The sequence below is a fragment of the Vipera berus genome (assembly GCF_964194415.1).
Source record: "Vipera berus genome assembly, chromosome: Z".
NCBI lineage: Eukaryota > Metazoa > Chordata > Lepidosauria > Squamata > Viperidae > Vipera > Vipera berus.
In genome coordinates, this window is record NC_138205.1 from 55,181,228 (window position 1) to 55,204,691 (window position 23,464).

General features: G+C 42.3%; 1 protein-coding gene across 2 annotated transcripts in view; it reads left to right on the forward strand.

The window, feature by feature from the left end:
* FHOD3 (formin homology 2 domain containing 3) overlaps positions 1-23,464 on the forward strand; it is a 370,562-nt gene that overhangs the window by 153,980 nt on the left and 193,118 nt on the right. For both annotated transcript variants that reach the window (XM_081344817.1, XM_081344818.1), the window contains exons 7-9: positions 6,492-6,603; positions 14,981-15,075; positions 17,861-18,004. In XM_081344817.1, coding sequence (XP_081200943.1) covers positions 6,492-6,603; positions 14,981-15,075; positions 17,861-18,004 — 351 coding nt within the window. The remainder of the gene's footprint in view (positions 1-6,491; positions 6,604-14,980; positions 15,076-17,860; positions 18,005-23,464) is intronic.

Sequence of the window (23,464 nt, forward strand, 5' to 3'; positions counted from 1 at the left end):
GCATCATCACAACCACACCTCCAAGATTTAGGCTGATAATTTGGATACATACATGCTATTTTTTTAGGATCTAAATGCCATCTATAAAACATTTTATAAAAATTCTCTCTTAAATTTTGTGCCTGTGTGAATTTTACATTTCTGACCCAAATTTTTTCCCAAATATCCATCGTTATTGGCTCCTGAAAATTCTGGGCCCATTTTATCATACAATCTTTTAACAAGTTCCGTTTCTGAATTTGTTTCTATCAATGCATTATATATCCTTCTTATATGGGCTTGACTTTGATCTCTGATTTGTTTAACCAAATTTTCATCAGTTGTCAAAATGCCAATTTTCTGGTCTTCTTTCCATCTAGCTTGTAGCTGCCCATACTGAAAACCAGGTCTGAACTATTTTTTCTTCTTTTAAAATATTAAACGACTTTAATTGCCATACATTCCTTTCCATTGTAAGAATTTCTTTATATGTAGTCACATCATGTTTAAATCCCACACTTATATTTTCTATTGCGTGTTTAGGTATTGCCCAAATTGGTATTTTATAATTTAACTTGTATCGGTATTTTTTCCAAAGTCGCAACAGAGCATATCTTAATATATGAGTTTTAAAGATATTATCCACCTTCTTATCATACAACAAATATGCAAGCCAACCATATAATAAATCACATCCCTCAATATTCAGTAATCTTCCTTGTGTTAAATTAAACCAATCACTAATTGATGATAAAACCGCAGCCTCGTAATATAATTTAAAATTGGGCATTTTAAGACCACCTCTTTCACGTATATCTTGCATTATCTTAAGTTTTACTCTCGGTCTTTTCCCTGCCCACACAAATTTATTAATACCTTTCTGCCATTCTTCCAAATTTGAGTCTTTTTTAAGTATAGGTATCATTTGAAACAAGAATAAAAATTTTGGTAAGACATTCATTTTCACTGCTGCAATTCTTCCCAGTAAAGACAATTGTAATTTTCTCCAACTATCTAACTTTTTTGTACTTTTAACCATAACAATTCATAATTATTTTTATATAATTTCACATTTGAAACTGAAATATATACTCCTAAATATTTAATCTTTTTAACAATTTCAAATCCTGTTAATTTTCCTAAGACTTCCTTTTGTTCTATAGTCATATTTTTAGACAGTATTTTAGTTTTTTGCCTATTTAACTTAAATCCAGAAACTTTTCCATATTGCAAAATTATCTCCATCAAATCTACAACCGACAAAGTCAGTTGACTTAATGTAATAACCAAGTCATCCGCAAACACCCTTAATCTATAATCTTGATCTTTTATTTTAATTCCCTTTATCTTATTTGAATCACGTATCTTGATCAATAATATTTCCAATGTTAAAACAAACAACAAAGGTGACAACGGACATCCCTGTCTGTACCCTTTTCAATTTTACAAGGTTCTGTTAAACTACCATTAATTATTATTTGGGCTGTTTGTTTCTGATATATTGCCCTAATAGGTTGTAAAAACCTATCCCCAAACTCCATCTTCTCCAATACTTTAAATAAAATTGCCAATTCAATTGATCAAAGGCCTTTTCAGCATCCAAAAAAATCAGCGCTGCGGGGACTTGATTATTTTTTTCCAAAAATTCTAATAAATTTACAATATGTCTCACATTATTTTTCATTTGTCTACCACTTATAAATCCTGTTTGATCACTATGAATCTTTTGCTGCATAACCTTCATTAATCTGCTAAAATTTTAGCAAATATCTTATAATCAGTATTTAAAAGCAATATTGGTCTGTAATTTTTAGTTTGAGTAAGATCTTGATCTTCCTTTGGAATTAACGTTATAAAAGCTGTTTTCCACAAAGGAGGCACTTCTCCTCCAGACTGAATTGTTCTAAATAATTCTCTTAGAGGTTCCACCATTTCTATTTGTAAGTTTTTATAATAAATGGCTGTCAAAACATCTTTTCCAGGTGCCTTACCCTCTTTTAATTGTTTAATTGCTAAAATAATTTCTTCAACAGTTATCAATTGATTCATTCCTTCCCTTTGCTCTTGTGTAAGTACAGGGATATTCACACCTTGTAAATATCTATCTATATCTAAACCTTGAGTTACATCCCTAACATATAATTTGGAATAAAATTCAACAAAAGCCTTTTTAATAAAATTTTGCTGAAACACCTCTTTACCCTTATATTCTATCTTATCTATATTACGTGACTTTTGTTTTTTCCTTAACAGATAAGCTAACCACCTACCTGGCTTATTAGCATTACAAAAACTATTATGTTTAGCATACCGTAAATTTGTTGCCACTTGGTCTGCCATCAACATATTAAACTGCCCTCTTAACAGATTAATTGCTTCTTTCACCCTCTTATTAGATGGGTTCAAAATAAAAGCCTTCTCTTTCATCTTTATTTCCTCCTCTAACTCTACGCTTATATTCCAATCGACGTCTATATTTATTATTCAAATATATTAACACTCCTCTCATATAAGCTTTACTTGCATCCCAAACCATTTCAATAGAAGTACCTTTATGCATATTTGTTATAAAAAATTCTTTCATATATTTTTTACATTCTTCCACATTTTCTTCGTATCTAAACAAATTTTCATTTAACCTCCAAGATCTCCTATCTCCCTTTCCCTTGTCCAATTCCATCCATACTGGACTATGGTCTGATAAAGTCCTCGGACATATCTTAATCTTCTTAACCCTGGAAAAAAATCATTAGTAGTCAATATAAAATCAATCCTAGAAAAAGATTGATGTCTATCAGAAAAAAAGGTAAAATCCTTTTCATCCACATTTTGTTCTCTCCAGACATTTCTCAATTCCAAATCATCTTTCATATCAAAAAAGATTTAGGCAATCTAGCATGATTTGGTGTGCTTTTGAGAGGTCCTTTTTAATCTTTCTGCGTATCCAGCACTCCATTCCAGTCTCCCATCAAAATACACGATTTATAATCCCATTGAATTATTTTATTATGGAAAAATTTATAAAATTCTCCTTGCTGTTGATTAGGTGCATATAGTCCAATTAAAAGTATTTTCTGCCCTTCTATTAAAAGTTCAATTATAATATATCTTCCTTGTTTATCTGCTTCAATTAGATTAGCTGATAAATCCTTCTTCACATAGATAACTATTCCATTCTTCTTTTCTGAAGCAGATGCAATAAACTGAGTACCCAGTCTAAAATTTATCAAATATTTTTGATCAGATACACGAATATGCGTCTCTTGCAAACATGTAACATCATTTTTAAATTGTTTCAAATACTGAAATATTTTCTTTCTCTTTTGCGGTGAATTTAAACCATTAACATTCCAAGTTAGAAACTTTGTCGCCATCTTTTGCGACATGAAGCTTTCAGAGCGCATCTTGCAGATCCTCACGCACCTGGCTCTTTGGTCGCGCACCTCCCACTGCTTCACTATAAGTAAATTCTTGAGTTGTAGTTGTAGATTTCTGTTGTTCTTGTTCTTGTTGCTTTTGTCTAGCTGCAGCCCGTGTCACTCTTTGAGTCTTAGATTTTTCTAACAATCCCTGGGGCTGCGCAGTTTCCAAAGTTTGCTGAGCTTCTTTTGCAATCAATGAAATAATTTCTGCATCTCCCAGTATATTTTCCATTTGTGCCTGTCTCGCTCCTTCTTCCTTCCTTCTTTTAAATTCCGGGGATGGCCTAGAACCTGTTTTCAGTACATTGCAATAAAAATCTTGTGCCTTCAAAACTGTATTAAGACGATATCTTGTACCTACATAGTTCAGCACCAGTCCAGTTGGTATCTCCCATCTAAACTGGAGCTGCCTTTTCTTTAATTCATCTGCCAAAAAAGCAAACTCTTTCCTTTTCCTTAAAATTCTTGGAGGAATTTCTTTCAAAATCAAAACCTCTTGACCAGCCACTTTAAATCTGTTATTGTAAAAAGCTTGAACAATCACATTTCTAATTGATCTCTTTGTGAAATAAACTACCACATCTCTTGGTAATTTTCTTTGCCTGGCAATCCAGGAGTTGACACGAAATATTTTATCTATATCCACCATAATATCTTAAGCTTGACACCCCAAAATCGGTTCCAAAGCTTCTGCTAAAATCTCCTTCAAGTTTTCCTTTGAATCCTCTTTCAAACCTCTTATCCTCAGGGCAAACTCCATGTCTCTGTATTGTATCATTACCACATCGTCGTCAATATTGTCCATTTTATTTTCTGTTTCAGACATTTTAGCCTCCAATCTCAAATTATTTTGGTTTACCTCTTCCACATGTTCATCCAAACGCTCAATACAAGCTGCCAGCCCCTGAAATGCCAATAAAATGTCCTCTTGTATTTCCTTATTTTTCTCATCAATAAGCTCTGCCATTTGCTTAGATATTTGTTCAGATTGACTTTTTAAAGCATCTTGTAAAGCATTTTGTAAATCTTTTAATGTCAGTGCAGGTGTAGGTGCTGCGGTGGGTGGCATCAAAGTCTGTAGCACAGATTGTTGCTGAGTTGGTGATGCACCCACACTTCTTGAAGTAGAAACTCTGGATGGTTTAGAAGCCATTTTAACACCCAATTAACTTTCGTTTTTCACTTTCACTTTTCCACCCAAATTGCAACTTTATTACTTCCCAGTCAAATATCCAAATCTTCAAGTCACTTTTAAACCAATTTCAAATATTTTGCACAAAGTCACTTTATAACCCAATTTCTTCTTTCCACTCAGTCTTTTATTTTGTTTTATTTCCCTTGTCCTTTTAATCTTCACCATTCTCTCTGGCAATTCACTCCCGCGCCATCTTCCTTCCTTTCTTTTAAAATACACCGGAGTTAAAGATCATATACTTGCTATTTCAATATTCTCCTGCACAGCTCTGCCTGCATCCAAGTAATCCAAAGTACAATATTGATTGCAGGGATGGTTGCAGCGTCCTGCTCTGTTCCAAAGCCTTAGAACAGAGGAGTCCCCGAGTCCAGAGCTGATTCAGGCTCCGAGGGAGCTCTGAATGCTCACCCTCCCCTCTTCTCCCGAGGGGGGTTTCCCAAACCGTGAAACAGCTGATTGTCGCTGTTTTTGCGATTCAACGGAAAACAACGGGGCTGACAGTCGAAACGACCGCCATTGACGGAGCCTTGCCACCCGGAAGTCTCTTTAATTCTTATAATAGTGATATAGTAATTTATGGCTTTATTTAAGAACCAATAAAATGCTGCAAGATTTTATTCCCTTTTAGAAAGAAGCACAATTGAAGAATTGTTCATTAGTTTAATATTTAATATAATGCAGTCAGGTCACTGGTTTTAGGCTCTAGATAAAATGAAATATGGAAATGTTTACTGAAAATACAGTAGGTTACAAAAAATGGTAACTATAAATTAATTAGAAATATATGAATAATGTTTATATTAGATAATTATATGTAGAATTGTTAATTGTTATAATGGTGTACTATACTTTGTTTCTTTTTTCTGTTGTATTTTTCCATTTTAAAACACTTCCTATGTACATTTTAATTATCTTTGTATTTTGTTTTTCTTCTTTGGTTTCTGTTATTTTTTAAAAAGCAATAAAATAAATTTTTAAAAAGTATGTATGATAAAATATCGTTATTCCTATCCTGCTGCTGAGGACATAATATAAGTAGCTTTTAGAAAACAGACAATTTGCCAAGCAAAATTGAGCATGTCCTGCAACTGACTCAGTAGCTAGAGTTCTGATATCTTTTATTATCCTTGTTCAAATCCATTGGACTGATGTTGAAAGCTAATGCTAGAATTTGGAAAATTTTTGTACTGGGGATTTCTGTTACTTTATACAGAGTGTTTCAGAATATAATGCCATGTGACTCATCCATTTATGTATTCAACTTCTGATATGATTACCAAGAGCCAGTTTGATTCTTTGGCCAAAACAAATTGATTTTGTGGAGCACTAAATTAATGGTTCTGACTCAGGATAAAGAAGGTCCATATTTTTGGGAGGGTGGAAATAAAATTAGTTTTAGTCCACATGCTTTAATTGTATCTGGCTTAAATTATGGCATCAGTAATTAAAGGTGGTTCCCAACCTTTTCTATACCCCGCACCCCTAAAACGCTTCTGATATATTCTTGCACCCCTTACAAAACTTCAAAATAATGGCAACAAATTATGCATATACACTATAATTTTGAAAAGCCAAGTTTTTGTGCCCCCTGGAATATCATCTTGCACCTCCAGGGGGTGTGAGCAACCCTGGTTGGGAACCCCTGCCCTAAAGAGTGATTTAAAAGAGTGAGGGACTAGGCTAGACTAACCAGTTCTATTTGTATATATTTTATAGATTTGCATTTAATTTAGAAGATGAGGCATATTTTGGTTCAATCAGTGACTTAGAGATAGTGATGCTGCTATTGCACTGATTTATCTCCACATAGGATTAACCTGCATTGTAGTAAAAGGAGACAACCATTCTGCAAATTTTACAATCTGATTTATGAATAGCTGTTTCTTCTCTTGCAGTTTCGCCTGGTTGTAAAGACAGCACTAAAATTGCTCCTTGTTTTTGTGGAGTATACTGAATCCAATTCATCTCTTCTTATTGAAGCAGTAGCTACTGTGGATGCAAAAAGGGGTGAGTCATTATTATGCTTCTAGAAAGAGGAGAACTAATTGTGGATTATTCTGTTTGTTAAAAGATACTTTCACTACAAAAATAGTGTGGGGTCATTTAATATTTTCCTTTGGTTACACTTGGGAATTGAAGCCCCAAACTAATCAACATGCTTAAAATCCTTACCTAAACTATACATTAGCATTCGAATCCAAACCCAGATGTTTATAAAATTGATTGATTTTTTAGAGTAAGATTGTTGAAAGGAATGATTAAAATGGAGGATAGATTAAAAGGGATGCAAAAATAAGCGAATATTTACTTGAAGCAAAAGAGCAATTAGTCATAGTCTCCAAATACATGTATATTATACAACATCATTGATTGGATCTCTCTTGAGACAATTGCAATGAATGTTCTACAGAAGGTGTTACTTTGGCATGTTATAAACAACAGTGAACCAGTGTTCTGGATAACTAAAGGATTGACAGGTGACTCAAAGATTAGTATGAGAAGACAATAATACTATTTTTCAGGTTCTACATAGAACTGGTTAGAATTTGAATTAATTCATTGTATAAGAAATTTGGTATCCATCTACAGAGACTTCCAAACTTGTTTAATTTCACAGTTTTAGTTGGATTAAGTCTCTTTTCTAACTCTGCAAAGGTTTGTTTAAATATTCATTCATTCATTCCACCGGCTGGAGATTCGATCGGGAGTTAGGATTGTTATCAGCTGGCAGGCGTCGTTTTCGGCGGCGCGGAGCCCTCCCTCTCCTTCCGGATGGCAGCAGTGGATTGTGGGCCTGGACATCGGCCTCGGTGGATTTGTTGGTGAATGCCTGGATATTAGACTGCTGCCGGGAATGCCTTTGCTTGCCGCTGGATCATCGTTTGGACTGGCGGGTGGACGCTTGGGGGAGAGGATGTTTTTTGCCCTCCTCCCCAGACTGGTGGCAGTGGCCGGCGGCCCGAAGATCGGCAGCAGCCTGGCTTGCTTCCTGTGTTGGCAGGCAGGTATTATGGCTATCTCAATGCCCGGCTGGAATCAAGACCTCCCCATTGACAGTCCAGTTTGGCCTTGGGACTTGACCGTGGTGGGAGGACGGTCTTGGACTGGTTATTGACCACCTCACTGGTGTGAGAGACCAGTTGGGGTGGGCTTGGCCCAGGACTCCCTTCTCTCTCCACCCCAGATTGGACTCCTCAGCCGGAGTGAGAGGACGACTGGGGCTTCCTTTTTGATTGCCATCTCAGGTGAGAGCTGAGCTGGTCTAGTGGATTGAGAGACATGCCTACCGGACTCAATATCACTTCATCTAAATAACAATACTCCATCAAACTACCCATTGGAAATATTTGTAACATCTGCCCTATGTGGACATTTTATTGCTGCATGGTCTGTCTCCATTACTCTGGAGCTGATCTGTATGCCCTCAGGGGGGTTTCTCCCTCCTGGGCACGACCAACCGCCTGTTTCCACACTCCCCTTAATGACGAGCCCAATTGTTGGGACTCCGAGAGGTGGCTGGGCTTAGATAGGGGCCTCGGGTTGAGACGTGCTAAGAGGCCCCTGATACATTTTTAGCCGGTTATTTTAAAAGGTTAGGGAGGGGGAGGGATAGGAGGGTGGGGAGGGAATCATCAACCGGCACTCAGTCTGGGCCTGTTAGGGATCCTGACGGGACGGGGTTGGGGGAGGTGGTTGCTGGTTCTGTGAATGTTGGGGTGGGGCTTCAAATCCCCACGACGATAGGGAATGGCAGCAGGTGGTTGCATGGAGGGCCATATCAACATCTGGGATCGCGCCCCCGCTGTCTCCGAGCGGTGGTGCGCTCCGACCCTCCGGTTAGCACCCTTTTGCCCGGGGATGAGAGTGATCAGGTCCCTGAGCTTAGGCTGGTTTATTTTAACGCCAGATCCATCGTTAACAAGGCTCCCCTCATTCATGACTTGATTGAGGAGGAATGTGCGGATCTGGTGTGCATTACGGAGACTTCGTTGGGCTCGGAGGGAGGGGTTCCTCTGACCGAGTTATGCCCTCCAGGTTTCCGTGTGCTACACCAGCCACGGGTTCAGGGCAGGGGTGGTGGGGTGGCGGTGGTTGTCCGGAAGACTTTATGCCCGCGGGAGACCACCATTGTCCAGATGGCCGGGAGTGAATCCCTCCTCCTGAGATGTGGCCCTCGGGCTCAGTTGGGCTTGTTGCTCACATACCTGGCGCCCAGCTGTGTGGCAACAGCCCTGCCCGAGCTGCTCGACACTCTCTCAGGGTTGGCGGTGCAGTTCCCCAGGCTTATAGTTCTGGGTGACTTCAACCTGCCTTCACTGGGAGGGTCGTCTAAGTTAGCTCGGGAGTTCATAGCCTCCATGATGGCCATGGGCCTGACCCAAGTTATTGAGGGCCCGACTCATGTGGGGGATCATACTCTCGACCTGGTGTTCCTGTCTGGACAGTGCTTGGATGATCTGGGAGGGGGCTCACCATCCATTGTTCCCCTGTCATGGTCAGATCATTAACTCCTGTGGCTGGTCTTCCGTTATGCCACCCCCCCGCCGCTGGGCTGTGGAACCGACCAGGTGGTTCCACCCCAGGCGCCTAATGGACCCGGAACGGTTCCAGATGGTGCTTGGGTCTATACCCATCACCCTTACCCACAGCCCAGTCGATGCCCTGGTGGATGCCTGGGAAAGGGCGGCCGCCGGGGCACTTGACTGTGTTGTACCCTTGCGACCTCTGACCTGGCGCAGATCCCGTTGGGCTCCGTGGTTCTCTGCGGAGCTCCGGGAGATGAAGCGTCGGAGACGGGGTCTAGAGAGTGGTTGGAGGTCCAGCCGATCCGAATCTGACTGCAGTTAAGAACCTTTATAAGATCTTATTTTGCGGCGATAAGGACGGCGAAGTCTAACTACTTCGCTGCCCTCATCGTGTCTGCAGATAATCGCCCGGCCGCCCTGTTTAGGGTAACTCGCTCCCTCCTTAATCAGGAGGTGAGGGAGGATCCCTTACGGGGACGAGCCGAGGAGTTTAGTCATCATCTGGCGGACAAAATCGCTCAGATCCGGACCGGTCTGGACTCTGACTGGGCAGAGTCTGACGTGGAGGAATCAAACGGTCTTGAGCATGTTATCTGGTCTGACTTCGATCCTGTTTCCCCTGATGATGTGGACAGGATCATGGGGAGGCTGAGCACCACCACCTGTTTGTTGGATCCGTGCCCTTCCTGGCTAGTTTATGCGGCCCGGGAGGAGACACGAGGCTGGTTCCAGGCAGTAATATCTGCCTCTTTGAATGAGGGTGTCTTCCCTACCGCCTTGAAGGAGGCGGTGGTGAGACCCCTCCTCAAAAAGCCTGCCCTGGACCCGGCTGTTTTAAATAACTATCGTCCAGTCTCCAACCTTTGCTTTTTGGCGAAGGTTGTTGAGAGTGTGGTGGCACATCAGCTTCCTCTGTTCCTGGAGGAAACGGATTATCTGGACCCGTACCAATCGGGTTTCAGGCCCGGATACAGCACGGAGACGGCATTGGTCGTGCTGGTGAATGATCTCTGGCGGGCTCGGGACAGGGGTTGTTCCTCTGTCCTAGTCCTATTAGATCTCTCAGCGGCTTTTGATACCATCGACCATGGTATCCTACTGCGGCGTCTCAGGGGGTTGGGAGTGGGAGGCACCGTTTTACGGTGGTTCTCCTATCTCCTGGGCCGTTCGCAGTCGGTGTTGACGGGAGAGCAGAGATCCGCCCCGAGGCCTCTCATTTGTGGAGTTCCTCAGGGGTCGGTTCTCTCGCCCCTCCTGTTCAACATCTATATGAAGCCGCTGGGTGAGATCATTTGTGGTTTCGGGGTGGGGTATCATCAGTACGCTGATGATACCCAACTTTTTCTTTCCACCCCTAACCAACCCAGCGATGCCCTCGCCGTGATGTCCCGTTGCCTGGAGGCGGTCCAAGTCTGGATGGGGAGAAACAGGCTTCGTCTCAATCCCGCCAAGACTGAGTGGCTGTGCATATCGGCATCTCGGGTCAACCAGACTATTCCATCTCTAACGATGGGGGGGTGAGGTGTTACCCCCCGTTGATAGGGCTCGCAACCTGGGCGTTCTCCTGGATTCACGACTCAATTTTGAAGACCATATAGGAGCCGTGACCAGGGGGGCTTTTGCCCAGGTTCGCCTGGTGCGCCAGTTGCGACCCTATCTGGACCGAGATGCCCTACGCACAGTCACTCATGCGCTCGTGACCTCCCGTTTGGACTACTGCAACGCTCTCTACATGGGGCTGCCCTTGAGGACCACTCGGAGGCTTCAGCTGGTGCAGAATGCGGCCACGCGAGTTGTGATGGGGGTCTCCTGATACTCCCACGTAACACCTCTACTCCGCGAGCTGCATTGGCTTCCGGTTGCCCTCCGGGTGAAATTCAAGGTGCTGGTGATGACCTATAAAGCCCTACATGGCTTGGGTCCGGGATATCTGAGGGAACACCTGCTGCCGGCATCACGTTCCCTTCGTCCAGTGCGCTCCCACAGGGAGGGTCTTCTCAGGGTGCCACCGGTAAGAGATTGTCGGCGGGTAACACCCAGGGATAGGGCCTTCTCAGTGGGGGTGCCTGCCCTTTGGAACCAGCTGCCAGTGGAGCTGAGGACTGCCCCCGACCTCCGTTCATTCCACCGGGGCCTGAAGACCTGGCTCTTCGAGCTCTCTGGCCCAGGCTGAGAATTTTAATTTTAGTTTTAATTTTAATTTTAACTGGGGTTTTACTTATGCAGGGACTAATATAATTTTTTTAATCTGTTTTTAACTTTTGTATTTTTGTTTTTTAATCACCCTGTAAACCGCCCTGAGTCCTTCGGGAAAGGGCGGTATATAAATGTGATAAAAATCAAATCAAATCAAATAAAATAAAATAAAATAAATTTGTATGCCGCCTTCATTACGTGTACAAATAACTCAAGGCAGCAAACATATCCAACACACCTTTCTATTTTCCACATAATAATAACCCTGTGAGATGGGTTAGGTTGAGAGGGAGTGACTGGCCCGAAGTCAGCCAGCTGCTGATTTCGGACCAGTCATTCCCTCTCAACCTAATCATGGCTAAGATGATACTTGAAATCACTGTTTCCTACTTTCTAGCTTAGTGCCTTACCACTAGACTAGACCAAACTCACTCTTCATATGAAGTAATATGAAGTAAAGGTGGGTTTTTTATTTATCTTGTTCCACTTCCAATCTCTTGGAACCAACAGCAATTACTGCTCTCCTCCAATATGACTAAAACATCATCTTGCTGATGTTTGTCTGTAAGGATTGTTTAGAATTTTACCCAATCCAGCAACCTAGTAACACAATCTTGGTTAGTTATCAAGAAAATTGTACAAATACTGATATATCATCCTCAGGATTATAAGAGATTGCTTAATGAAGTAGAGGGATGGCATCTTTAGAACCAAGAATTTCTCCTAAGATAAACTGCTTAGATTGTTGTTTTCCAAAATGATCAAACAAATACAACAATTTGTACTAAGGGTATGAATAGTGGTTGTAGTGGAAAATGTCTTATTTCCATCCTGTGGAACAGTATCAGGATTTTTAAACATCTTCTGAAATTCAAAAGATACATGAATTAAATGTTCTTTAACTCTTTTACAAGTCACTTTGAAGATTATCTCATGGGGATCTCTTTGTGTTCTCAATGCTTCAAAGACTGTAAAAATGAAGACAAATGATGCCTTGAAACTACTTCATGATAGAGTGGGGAATGGACATTGAGTGGAAACAATATGTTTTTCTTTAGTTGTTAATTACATTACAATTTAGTTAAATTAAAACTTTTGTAGCAGTTAAAGAGAAACAGATTGGTGTGATGGTTAAGGCACTTAGCTACAAACCAGGAGACCTTGAGTTCTAATCCTGCCTCTGGCACAAAATCAGCTAGCTGATTTTGAACCAGTCATTTTCTCTCAGCCCTAGGAAGAAGGTGGCAAATCAGTTTTGAAACCCTGCCAAGAAAACTGCAGGGGCTAATGGAGACAATCACAAAAGTCAACCCTGACTCGAAGGTGCAAACAATAACCACAAAAAAGGAGTAAAATCTGAATTGCTTTACCCCAGAGCAATTGGCAATTGATTCGACTTAATCATTTTTTAAATCTGGAATCTTTGATGGTGAAACCACTGCTCCCTCTGAAACCTTCTCTTCATTAAAGAACTTCAAAGAATTAAATAAGGTTTTCAAGACTTATCCACAGCCTATTTCTTAGTAAGATAGAACAATGTGAAATAGACTGTCATCAGCAGATGAATTTATAATTAGTTGACCAAATGCACTCAACATATAGTCCTCAATGGAACTACTGTCAAGAGTGATTCGCTCTTTCACCTAGTTTCTTTTTCGCTCTCAACTAAAACAATTGGGAGGGTGGGTGTAATGTCTGGGGTGGGAATGGAATGCCAAGAATGTCTGCAGACTGTGAGACCCTGCTTCTCCCTTCAAGGCCATGCTGCACAGGTATTTGAATGATCCAGGCAGTTCTCATAACAAAAGGAGCATATTTCATTGGACAATTCAATGGACTGAAGGGAATGGACAAAGGGGAATTCAAGTTTAACTATATGGATTTTGAGTGGGAAATCCAGAGCTGGTTTTGCTTCTTTTGTGCCAATGTAGTGTATTCAGTAAAAGTGTTAATTTTGGGAAGAACCCTGTCCCAGGAGTTCCTTACTTGAATTTGCTACCTGGACATTTAACAACTATCTCTACATACCGGGAAGCATGAAATGGGATATACCAAGGTTCTGCCTTAGGTATTTTCCAACATCTTCATAAATAATTCACATGAGGAGATAAAAGGAGAACTCATCAAATTTGCAGATGACATCAAGCTGGGGGGGCACTAGCCAACACTTTTTGGTTCTTGACAGTCTTGAACTCTGGGCCCTATCCCAAAAAATATAATTTAGTGGTAAGAAAATACTTCGCCAAGAAAACCCAAATGCATAGGTATGAAATAGGTGGTACCTGGGTCAACAGCAATAACTGTAGGAGGGATCTAGGTGGACAACCATTTAAGTAGGAGCTAGTAGTATGCTGCAGCTGCCAAAAAAGTCAATGCAAGCCTAGGCTGCATCAACAGAGGGATAGTTTCAAGATCATGTGAAATGATAACTCTGTTTTATACTGCACTGGTAAGACTACATTTGGAATACAGCATCCAGCTTTGGTTACCACAATACAAAAAGTTGTTGAGACTCTAGAAAGAGTGCAGAGAAGATCAACAAAGATGATTGAAGGACTGGAAGCTAATATGTACTGTATGATGAATGCTTGCAGGAACTAGGTACATCTTCATAGCAGTCTTCTATGTTTGAGGGGCTGTCACAAAAAAGTCAACTTTTTCTCCAAAGCACCTAAGGGTAAGACAAGAAACACCAAATGGAAGCTTATCAAAGAGAGAGCCAACCTAGAATTAAGGAGAAATTTCCTGACAATGATAACAATTAATCAGTGGAATGGCTAGCCTCCAGAAGTTGTAGGTGCTCCAGCATTGAAGGTTTTCAAGAAAAAATTGGACAACCATTTGTCTGGGACACAGGTCTGCAACCCGCGGCTCCGGAGCCGCATGCGGCTCTTTCAGCCGTCTCCTGCGGCTCCCAGTCCTCTGCCATGTGCAGTCCAAAAAAAAAGGTGAGACTAAAAAAATTCAACCAATCAATTCAAATATGCAGGGTAGGTGCATATCTCGCCTTGGCTCCACTCTTCAGTCAAACCCTGTTCTGCGCATGTGTGCATGTACGCGCATGTGCACACATTTTTTGCGGCTCCCAGTTTTTCCTTTTGTGAGGGAACCGGTTGCGAGTGGCTCTTTCACTGTTTCAGGTTGCTGACCCCTGGTCTGGGATGATGGCAGATTTTCCCTGTGTGATCCCTTAATATCCCGTGTGATCTTTTCACAACTGCCACTGGGGGAGCCAGGATTGCATTCATTGAATGAAACAATCATACAGGCATCTCACTTAACAACCAATTCTCTCAGTGACTGGGATCTCATTCTAAGTTGTGGTTGTAAGTTGAGATCTACTTCTATAATAATGCAAATTGTATTTGCATCTCATTCTTATAACCTTTTGTTAGTTTGAGGTTACGGAGTAAGACATTTGAGCAAGCAGGCATAAATAGGCACACTGTAGGAAGAAGTGGAAGGAATTCATTAGGAACTTCAATACTAAGAATGTTGAGCTCAACCATGTCAGGTGGTTTTACTTCCAGAAATAATATATAGAATTGGACTGTTTTAAATAGTAATCCATTATATGCTTTCTGTACTAAGTTTTTTTAAAAGATTTAATTAATATAAGTAAACTAAATGCTTCTTTGTAATATTAATATTTCTTTGTTCAGATCTCAAGCCATGGTCCAGTGTCATAGAGATTTTGGAAGAAAAGGATGGACTTGATTCAGAATTACTAGTTTATGCAATGACTTTAATAAATAAGGTTTGTTTTAATGCATGTATTCAAATACTGTATATTCAGAATTTTCTATGTATTAAATTTATAATTAGAAAGTTATTTTAATGTCAACAGAGATAAATATCGGAATGGATCTTTTTAATGTTTTCTTTCCTTGATAATCCATCAAGACTCTTCTAGACTATGTATTATATACTGATCCACAGAGTCAGTTAATAAATAAGGGCAACTCAGCAGAATTCCAACCACATGGTTTAGTCAAACTTAAATGTATCTCTGACTGCACTGATGACAAATCTGCTTTCTGACCAATATTGTTTTATATGTTTTATCACCTTGATTTTATTAAATACAGTGAAGAATATTCCCCCTTTTAAAGAAAAGTAAGTTTATATGTGCAGAAATGGTTTGAAGAAAAGTCAGCTAAAAGGTCGTGTTGAGTAGATTGCAGGATTTAGGAGGTGAGAATTATTTAAAGAGCCTCCCTTTATAATTTGATTCTTGGAAATATGTAAAATATTGATGAAATGACTTCATCAGTATAACTTCCAAACAATGTCATATGAATCTGCCCATCCATTCATCCAATCTACTAGCCATATCTGAAACAGAAGTTGTCAACATATGTCATATCATTATGTAAGTATTCCTTGACTTACAAGACCAATTTTCCAGACATAGATGATTACTATTGTGAATCGACATCTATGTGATTGGACCCAATTATATAACATTTTTGCAGCAGTCATTCAATGAATCATCTGATTTGTTAAACAAACACATTGTAAATATGTGTTTACAAATGGTCGTAAAGTCAATCCAAGTGCCAAGCATCTGAAATTTAGTCATATAATCTTGGGGGATGGGGTGACACAATATTTTACAATGGTCAGAAGTGCTTTAGGGACTATAAAGCATCTGTACTAGTCCATTATAAATTCAAATGGTTGGTCATAAATTAGTCATAAATTGAAGACTACCTGTATACTACTTGCATTCAGTGTTACAGAGAACCAATTTCCTATAATGGTTAAGGATCAGGCTAGAACCCAGGAGACTGAGTTCTGGTTCTGCCTTAGGCATAAAGCCAGCTGGTTGACGTTTTGCAAGTTTATCTGTCAGCCCTAGGAAGAAGGAAATGGCAAACCACTTCCAAAATCTTGCCAAGGAAACTGCAGGGACTTGTCCAGGCATTGCCAGGAGTCAACATTAACTTAAAGGCATACCCCCCAAAAAGCAGTAATACAGCACACTCACCATAGATGAAGCAATGATAAACTTTGAGGCTGAATGGCCATGATATAGCTTTCTTGACATTCCACCAGCATCTGTGACTGGCATCTCTAGACCCACAATGAACCACATATCCTTGTGGAGTACTTCTCAGTACCTCGCCGTTTTTGTTCCAGATTCCTTTTAGGATTCCTTTTCTTATTTTATGTCAGTTCCTAAATTTTCCATGTCCCATTTTGACGAAACCCTTATACCTCTTTCTTGATGATCCCACAAAAGTAATCTGAGAACCTGAGCCATCTGTTAGTCCACTTCTCACTCTACTTTCAGGCATCTTCAAACTTGGCAACTTTAAGACTTGTGGACATCAACTCCCAGAATTCCCCAGCCAACATGGCTGACTGAAGAATTCTGGGAGTTGAAATCCACAAATCTTAAAGTTACCACATTTGGAGATCCCTGCTCTAATTAAGTTTCAACTTTAAAACACTTTTTATAACTCTGCTTTCCTCTGCTTTTTATAATTTGCATTTTACTCTTTATTTTGGTGTTTAAATAATATTTTAATTTCAAAGTCAGAGAGGCATACTGAAACCATTTTTAGATCATTTAGTTTAGAAGTGCAGAGACCTGCTCAAAAAAGTTGCAAAAATGGAAAAATAGAATGGACCAATTAGTAAAAGAATATAATTGATTAATGTAATGTAATTTTAAAAAATATATAGTTAAAAATATTGCATTTAATAATTTTCCCTCCATTTGATCCTAAAAAGTAATCCTTCCTACCACATCTGAAATAACATTTGTCTTTTAAAATTTTACTGTTTTTTAAAAGTGTAAAAAACAAAGAAATCAAAGAAAAAAGTTAAAAAGGAAAGGGATAAGGAAAAGCAAAATTGAGGCCTGCAGCAAAAAAGAAAAAAGGTATAGAAAAAGATAACTTCTAACTTTTTTCGATAGGATGAAATTTTAAAAACCAATGCCCTTTTGAACTACAATAAACCATAACAAACAGTCTATCACCACCACTATCATAAAAACTCTTAAGTTTAAATTTCATTTTTTTAGTTTCAAATAAAAATAGCAAGAGTGGTTTTCAAGTGGAAACCAAATTAAATAGATAGTCATCAAAACAGTCAATTTTGCCTTATCCTCATACTCCATTAATTTATTCATTAATTCTTCCATTGTTAGTATGTGATTTCTTCCATCTCTGCACATAGAGAAGCCTTGCTACTGTTGTCATATATAAAACAAAGTTACATTTTTTCTATCTGATTGTCAATCAAACCTAAAAGAAAAGCCTGACTTCAATTATACATTCAGTTTAAGAATTCTCTGAGTTAAAATACATAACTGATTCCAATAAGTCTTAACTTTCTTATATGTTGAAATAACTTTTCTTTATAAGCCTTTGTTCCTACGATTTATATCATGTCATTAACTTTGCATTCTCCAAAATTACCCCAAAAGACATTGATGGCCTTTATCAAGCAATGCATAGGACTGACACTTAAGTCACACTTAGATATTCTCTTCAAAACAAAAATTGAAATAATTCTATTTTTACTTTTAGACACTATCTGGTTTGACAGATCAAGATTCTTTCTATGATGTTATTGACTGTCTAGAAGAGTTGGGGATGGAAATTATTTCCCAGAAGCATCTGAACAAGAAAGGATTAGATTTGGACTTAGTAGAGCAATTCAACATTTATGAGGTAATATAAAATGTCCTTCTCCTTTACAGCTTGGGAATATTTCATAGCTGAGTTTGCAAGAAAAGTACATTTATAGTAAGGTAAAGGTAAAGGTTCCCCCGCACATGCGTGCTAGTCGTTTCCGACTAGGGGCCGGTGCTCATCTCTGTTTCAAAGCCGAAGAGCCAGCGCTTGTCCGAGGACGTCTCCATGGTCATGTGGCCAGCATGACTAGATGCCAAAGGCACACGGAACGCTGTTACCTTCCCATCATAGTGGTCCCTATTTTTCTACTTGCATTTTTACGTGCTTTCGAACTGCTAGGTGGGCAGAAGCTTTATAGTACTACTTGCCTATTTACTTTTATTTGGAGAGGCAAAGATGCGCATATGCACTACAGATGCAGAAACTTGGTAGTTTATTTTATTGTAAAATGCATTTTTTTACTAGGCAGGGATAATACCAAAATGTAAGCAAGTGTATTTATTTAACTCTGTGACTACAGTTGAACTGTGTTAATATTGATGCAGTACATTAGTTGTATACTAATAGGAAATAAAAACATACAGCATTAAGAAAAAGGCCTGCTTTGAAGTATTCCACATGCATGATTATTATTCAGAATGATGCATTAATTGTACAGATTCTTTTATCACTTTATATTAATGATATTTCCCATTAGATTTCCAGCTTTGTTTCCCATCTTTCTTTATAAAGAGCATATTCTTAGCACTATCCAAGATCTCTGTCTCTTCTTCCTTGAACCAGTCATTGCTTCTTTGAGCTGGCCCATGTGGGAGTGCTCAAGGAGCAGTTATTGAGTGCCATGCCACCTTCCTTTTCTTCCCTCATTGCAGCATTGGATATATCAGATAGCAGCTCATAGGATAGAAGCTATGGAGCTTAATGTTGCCCCATTATTTAAGAGGAGGGGGAGACTACAGGATTCAGGAAGTGGGATAAAATGTGCTTCCCATATTCCCTGTCCCACAACTCTTTGCACAGCTTTTCTCTTGGAGTAAGAGGCAAGTCAGCAACTTCACAGATTACAGCAACATTATGAGGACCTGGGGCACATTGGTTTCTTTGATGATTCTGTATGAAAACAGCTTTTACACATTTGCAGGAATCAAGCAAAGAAGAAACAATGTGAAATAATCAGTGATAAACTATTTAAGGAAGGCCCATTCTTGGGTTTAGCTTCTTTTTTTATGCTGTCAATATAAGTGATAAAACAATAGCGTCGATAGTACACATCACTAGTTTATTATGGCTGTTTCTAGCTCTTTTGCTAGTTGTGACTCTTTAATTGGTCTTAATCTCGTTTCTGTTATCTTGGTGTACATTTTCCATTCATCAGGTATGCCCAGACCACAGTCCAGTAGTGGACTGCAGCCCATTGAGAACCAGGCACACAAGCGGCACACAAGCACTCAAAGCTGCATTTGCAGAAATGGCACACAAAACCATCCCCTTCCCCCCCATCACCACCAGTCCACAAAGCCAAAAAAGGTTGGGGACCACTACCCTACATGGCTCAAGAATGAGATGCCTCAATACTGTGTGCATTCTCATTTGCTCCCTTTGTTTTTCCACAGTGGTATTACTGCTTCATGCCAATCAGTAAGCACATTAGTTGTGTCCATGCTGTGTTAAAGACTCTATTTAGTCATCTGATGCTGCTTTTCCCTGTGATTTGAATTACTGCTGTTGATAGCCTATCTGTTCATGATGCTTTGTAGTTCGGTGACTTTTTAACAACTCTTGCTACTTTATCAATCAGTATTTCTGGCTCTAGCTCTATCATTTTGTGATCTTGTGTTGTTTCTTCACAATACTGTCCTAATAGATTGAAGAGCTCTTTGAAGTATTTCTCCATCTTTCTATGATTTCTGATGGTTCTGTTAGTGGCCTTCCCTTCGTGTCTCATTATCTCTGTGGAGTTATAATTCTCCTCTCTTTTCCATATACTTTTGACTACTTTGAAAAACATTATGCAGGCTGATGTCTATGTTTTTCCAAAGCCCTCAGGATTTTTGCTTTGCCTTCTTGATTATCTTGTTGGTATCTCTGAAATCTATAATTTATATACCGTATATACTTGAGTATAAGCCGAATTTTTCAGCCCACTTTTTGGGCTGAAAAACTCCACTTCGGCTTATACTCCAGTCAACAAAAAAAAAGAACTGTCCCTTCGTTCGGAACAGGCTGCTGAGAGAAGGGAGCGGCAGAGCCTTGCAGAGCTGGCGGCAGTCCAGCGTTGTTTCTCCCCCTCGTGCGTGCGTGTGTGTGTCAGACCCACGGGAATGGCTGGTAGGGAAGCGGCATTCCGGCATTCCCCCCCTTCCTGTGTGTCGGGCCCACGGGGCTTGACACACAGAGAAACGCAAATGCCGGACTGCCGCCACCTTTACTAGCCATTCCTGCGGGTCTGACACACACACACACACACACACACACACACACATGCCGCCGGGCTCGGCTCCTCGGCAGGAGGGGCAGCCCCCGCTGCGCCCCCTCCCCTCCCGGCCCGCCGCGCCGCCGCCACTTCCTCCGGGCAAGTCGGGGGGGCTTGCGGGGCGAAGGCCAGGGGGCAGGCAGGGCGGGAGGGCGGCCGCGCAGCTCAGCGCCGCCCCGAAGCCACAGCCAGCCGCCGCTTCCCCCCCATCGCTCGCTCGCCCGCGCAGCCCCGAACTCGCCCCAACTCACCGCCAGCCGCCGCTCGCCCCCATTGCTCGCTCGCCCGCGCAGCCCCGAACTCGCCCCAACTCACCGCCAGCCGCCGCTCGCCCCCCATCGCTCGCTCGCCCGCGCAGCCCCGAACTCGCCCCAACTCACCGCCAGCCACCGCTCGCCCCCCATTGCTCGCTCGCCCGCGCAGCCCCGAACTCGCCCCAACTCACCGCCAGGCGCCGCTTCCGCCCCATCGCTCGCTCGCCCGCGCAGCCCCGAACTCACCCCAACTCACCGCCAGCCGCCGCTCGCCCCCCATTGCTCGCTCGCCCGCGCAGCCCCGAACTCGCCCCAACTCACCGCCAGCCGCCGCTTGCCCCCCGCTCGCCCGCTGCCTCGCCCGCGCCGCCCCAACACCACAGCCAGCCGCCGCTCGCAGGCCTTTCCGCCTCCCTCCCCTTTGGGCAGCGCTCCGCACGCCGCCTTCCCTCCCCCGCTCTCCGCCGCCTGGCGACGCGCACACTGGCGCAGCGGGGCTGAAAGGAAGCCGGTCCCTTCCCTTCGCTCCCCGCTTAGTGCCCGAGTCATGGCTGCTGACGGGGTGGATGAACGCTGCTGTCAGCGCCCAGTTCGGGCAATGTGACTCCGATGGCCCCGCCGTATTTCTCGGACAGCAGCCCGAGAGGTAAAAAAAACCCTCATCTCTCTCCCCAGCCTCGTCTCCCGGCACGTTGGCCCCAAACTCCCCATCGGGTTTCCCGGCGTCGCTGCCAAGTTCGAGGGGAGAAGAAGAAGAAGAGCGGGGCGCAGGGGTGGGGGTGGGGGCTGACGGAGCAGACGAGCTTGGGCGGCGGGGCAGAATTCCGCGGGTCGCTTTCGAGGCCGCGGGAGCGAACCGTCTCCAGTTCTTCCGTTTACTCCCGGCTTTAGGCAGCTCCAGGCGCGCTGGGGAGTGAATTTGGGGGCGGAAGGGGTGCATCTCTTTGCGCCCCCCAGGCCTCCCTAGCTGCTTTGTTGATGGCAAGGGAGAATTGGGGAAGGAGTGGGGGGCATCGGCTTGGAAGGGGGCGGGGACGCGGCTGCTGCGGAGAGGACTCCGCTGTCCTTGAGGCAAGGCTGAAGCTCCTGAGCCTTCTTCCCATTTGCCTGGCTCTCTGCGCTTCCCTCCTTTCCCTCCCCCCCCCACAATTTTGCTGAATCAGGGGGCTTCTCTTGAGAAACGGGCACGAGGAGGGAAACAACGCTTGACTGCCCCCCCCCACACACACACACACAAAAGCGGCAAAAGCGGGGGGGGAGAGAAATGCCTTGTTCTCTCGTCTCAGCGGAGACTTGTTTCGGGGGATCCAGCCTCTGTCACACACACACACACACACACACAAGCGGCAAAAGCGGGGGGGGGGAGAGAGAAACGCCTTGTTCTCTCGTCTCAGCGGAGACTTGTTTCGGGGGATCCAGCCTCTGTCACACACACACACACACACACAAGCGGCAAAAGCGGGGGGGGGGAGAGAGAAACGCCTTGTTCTCTCGTCTCAGCGGAGACTTGTTTCGGGGGATCCAGCCTCTGTCACACACACACACACAAGCGGCAAAAGCGGGGGGGGGGGAGAGAGAAACGCCTTGTTCTCTCGTCTCAGCGGAGACTTGTTTCGGGGGATCCAGCCTCTGTCACACACACACACACACACACACACACACAAGCGGCAAAAGCGGGGGGGGGGGAAGAGAGAAACGCCTTGTTCTCTCGTCTCAGCGGAGACTTGTTTCGAGGGATCCAGCCTCTGTCACTGGGCAGCTGACAGAAAGGGGCGGCAGAAGCTGCATCCCCCGAAAGAAGTCTTCGCCGAGAAAATGGGCGCTGAGATTTTCTCGGCGAAGACTCACCTTCTCCCATTCACCTTCAGCAGCTCCGCCAGGCCCGTCCAGTGCCCTGCTAGCAGAGCTTGACAAATGCAAAAGCTGCTTTGGTTAAACACTGGAAGGTTTAGTGATTAACCCACCCCACCCCACCCGGTCTTCTTGCTGTTTCTCCCCATCCTCACTCCTACCCACAGGGGCTCTCTGCCTCTTCTACTACTTTTTCTTTCTTTCTTTTTTGCTGAGGTGTGCCTCTCTCTCTCTCTCTCTCTCTCTCTCTCTCTCTCTCTCTCTCTCTCTCTCTCTCTCTCTCTCTCTCTCTCTCTCTCTCTCTCTCTCTCTCTCTCTCTCTCTCTCTCTCTCTCTCTCTCTCTCTCTTGTGTTATCTCGAACCAGATGGGATGGCAAAGTCAAATGCAAATGGGGATCTTGCAGATCTTGCCCTGCCATAGGGCTGGGCAGAGCCGGCAGTTAAAAATAGGATGCAGATAAAAGGAAAGGTAAGGAGGGGTTCAGGTTGAGAGGAGAGGCTGCGTAGCCTTAGTGTAACTCCTGTGTGGGCTGACTGGGTTGCCTCCGATGGGCTCGGACAGTGGAACAGAATGGAATAGAAAATATGGAATGGATTGGAACAGAACGTAGAACAGAACAGAACAGAACAGAACAGAACAGAACAGAATAGAATAGAATAGAAATATAGAAAGTGAATGGAATAGAATAGAATAGAATAGAAATATAGAAAGTTAATAGAATAGAATAGAATAGAATAGAATAGAATAGAAAATGGTAATAAGAATAGAATAGAATAGAATAGAATAGAATAGAATAGAATAGAATAGAATAGAATAGAATAGAATAGAATAGAAATATAGAAAGTGAATGGAATAGAATAGAATAGAATAGAATAGAATAGAATAGAATAGAATAGAATAGAATAGAATAGAATAG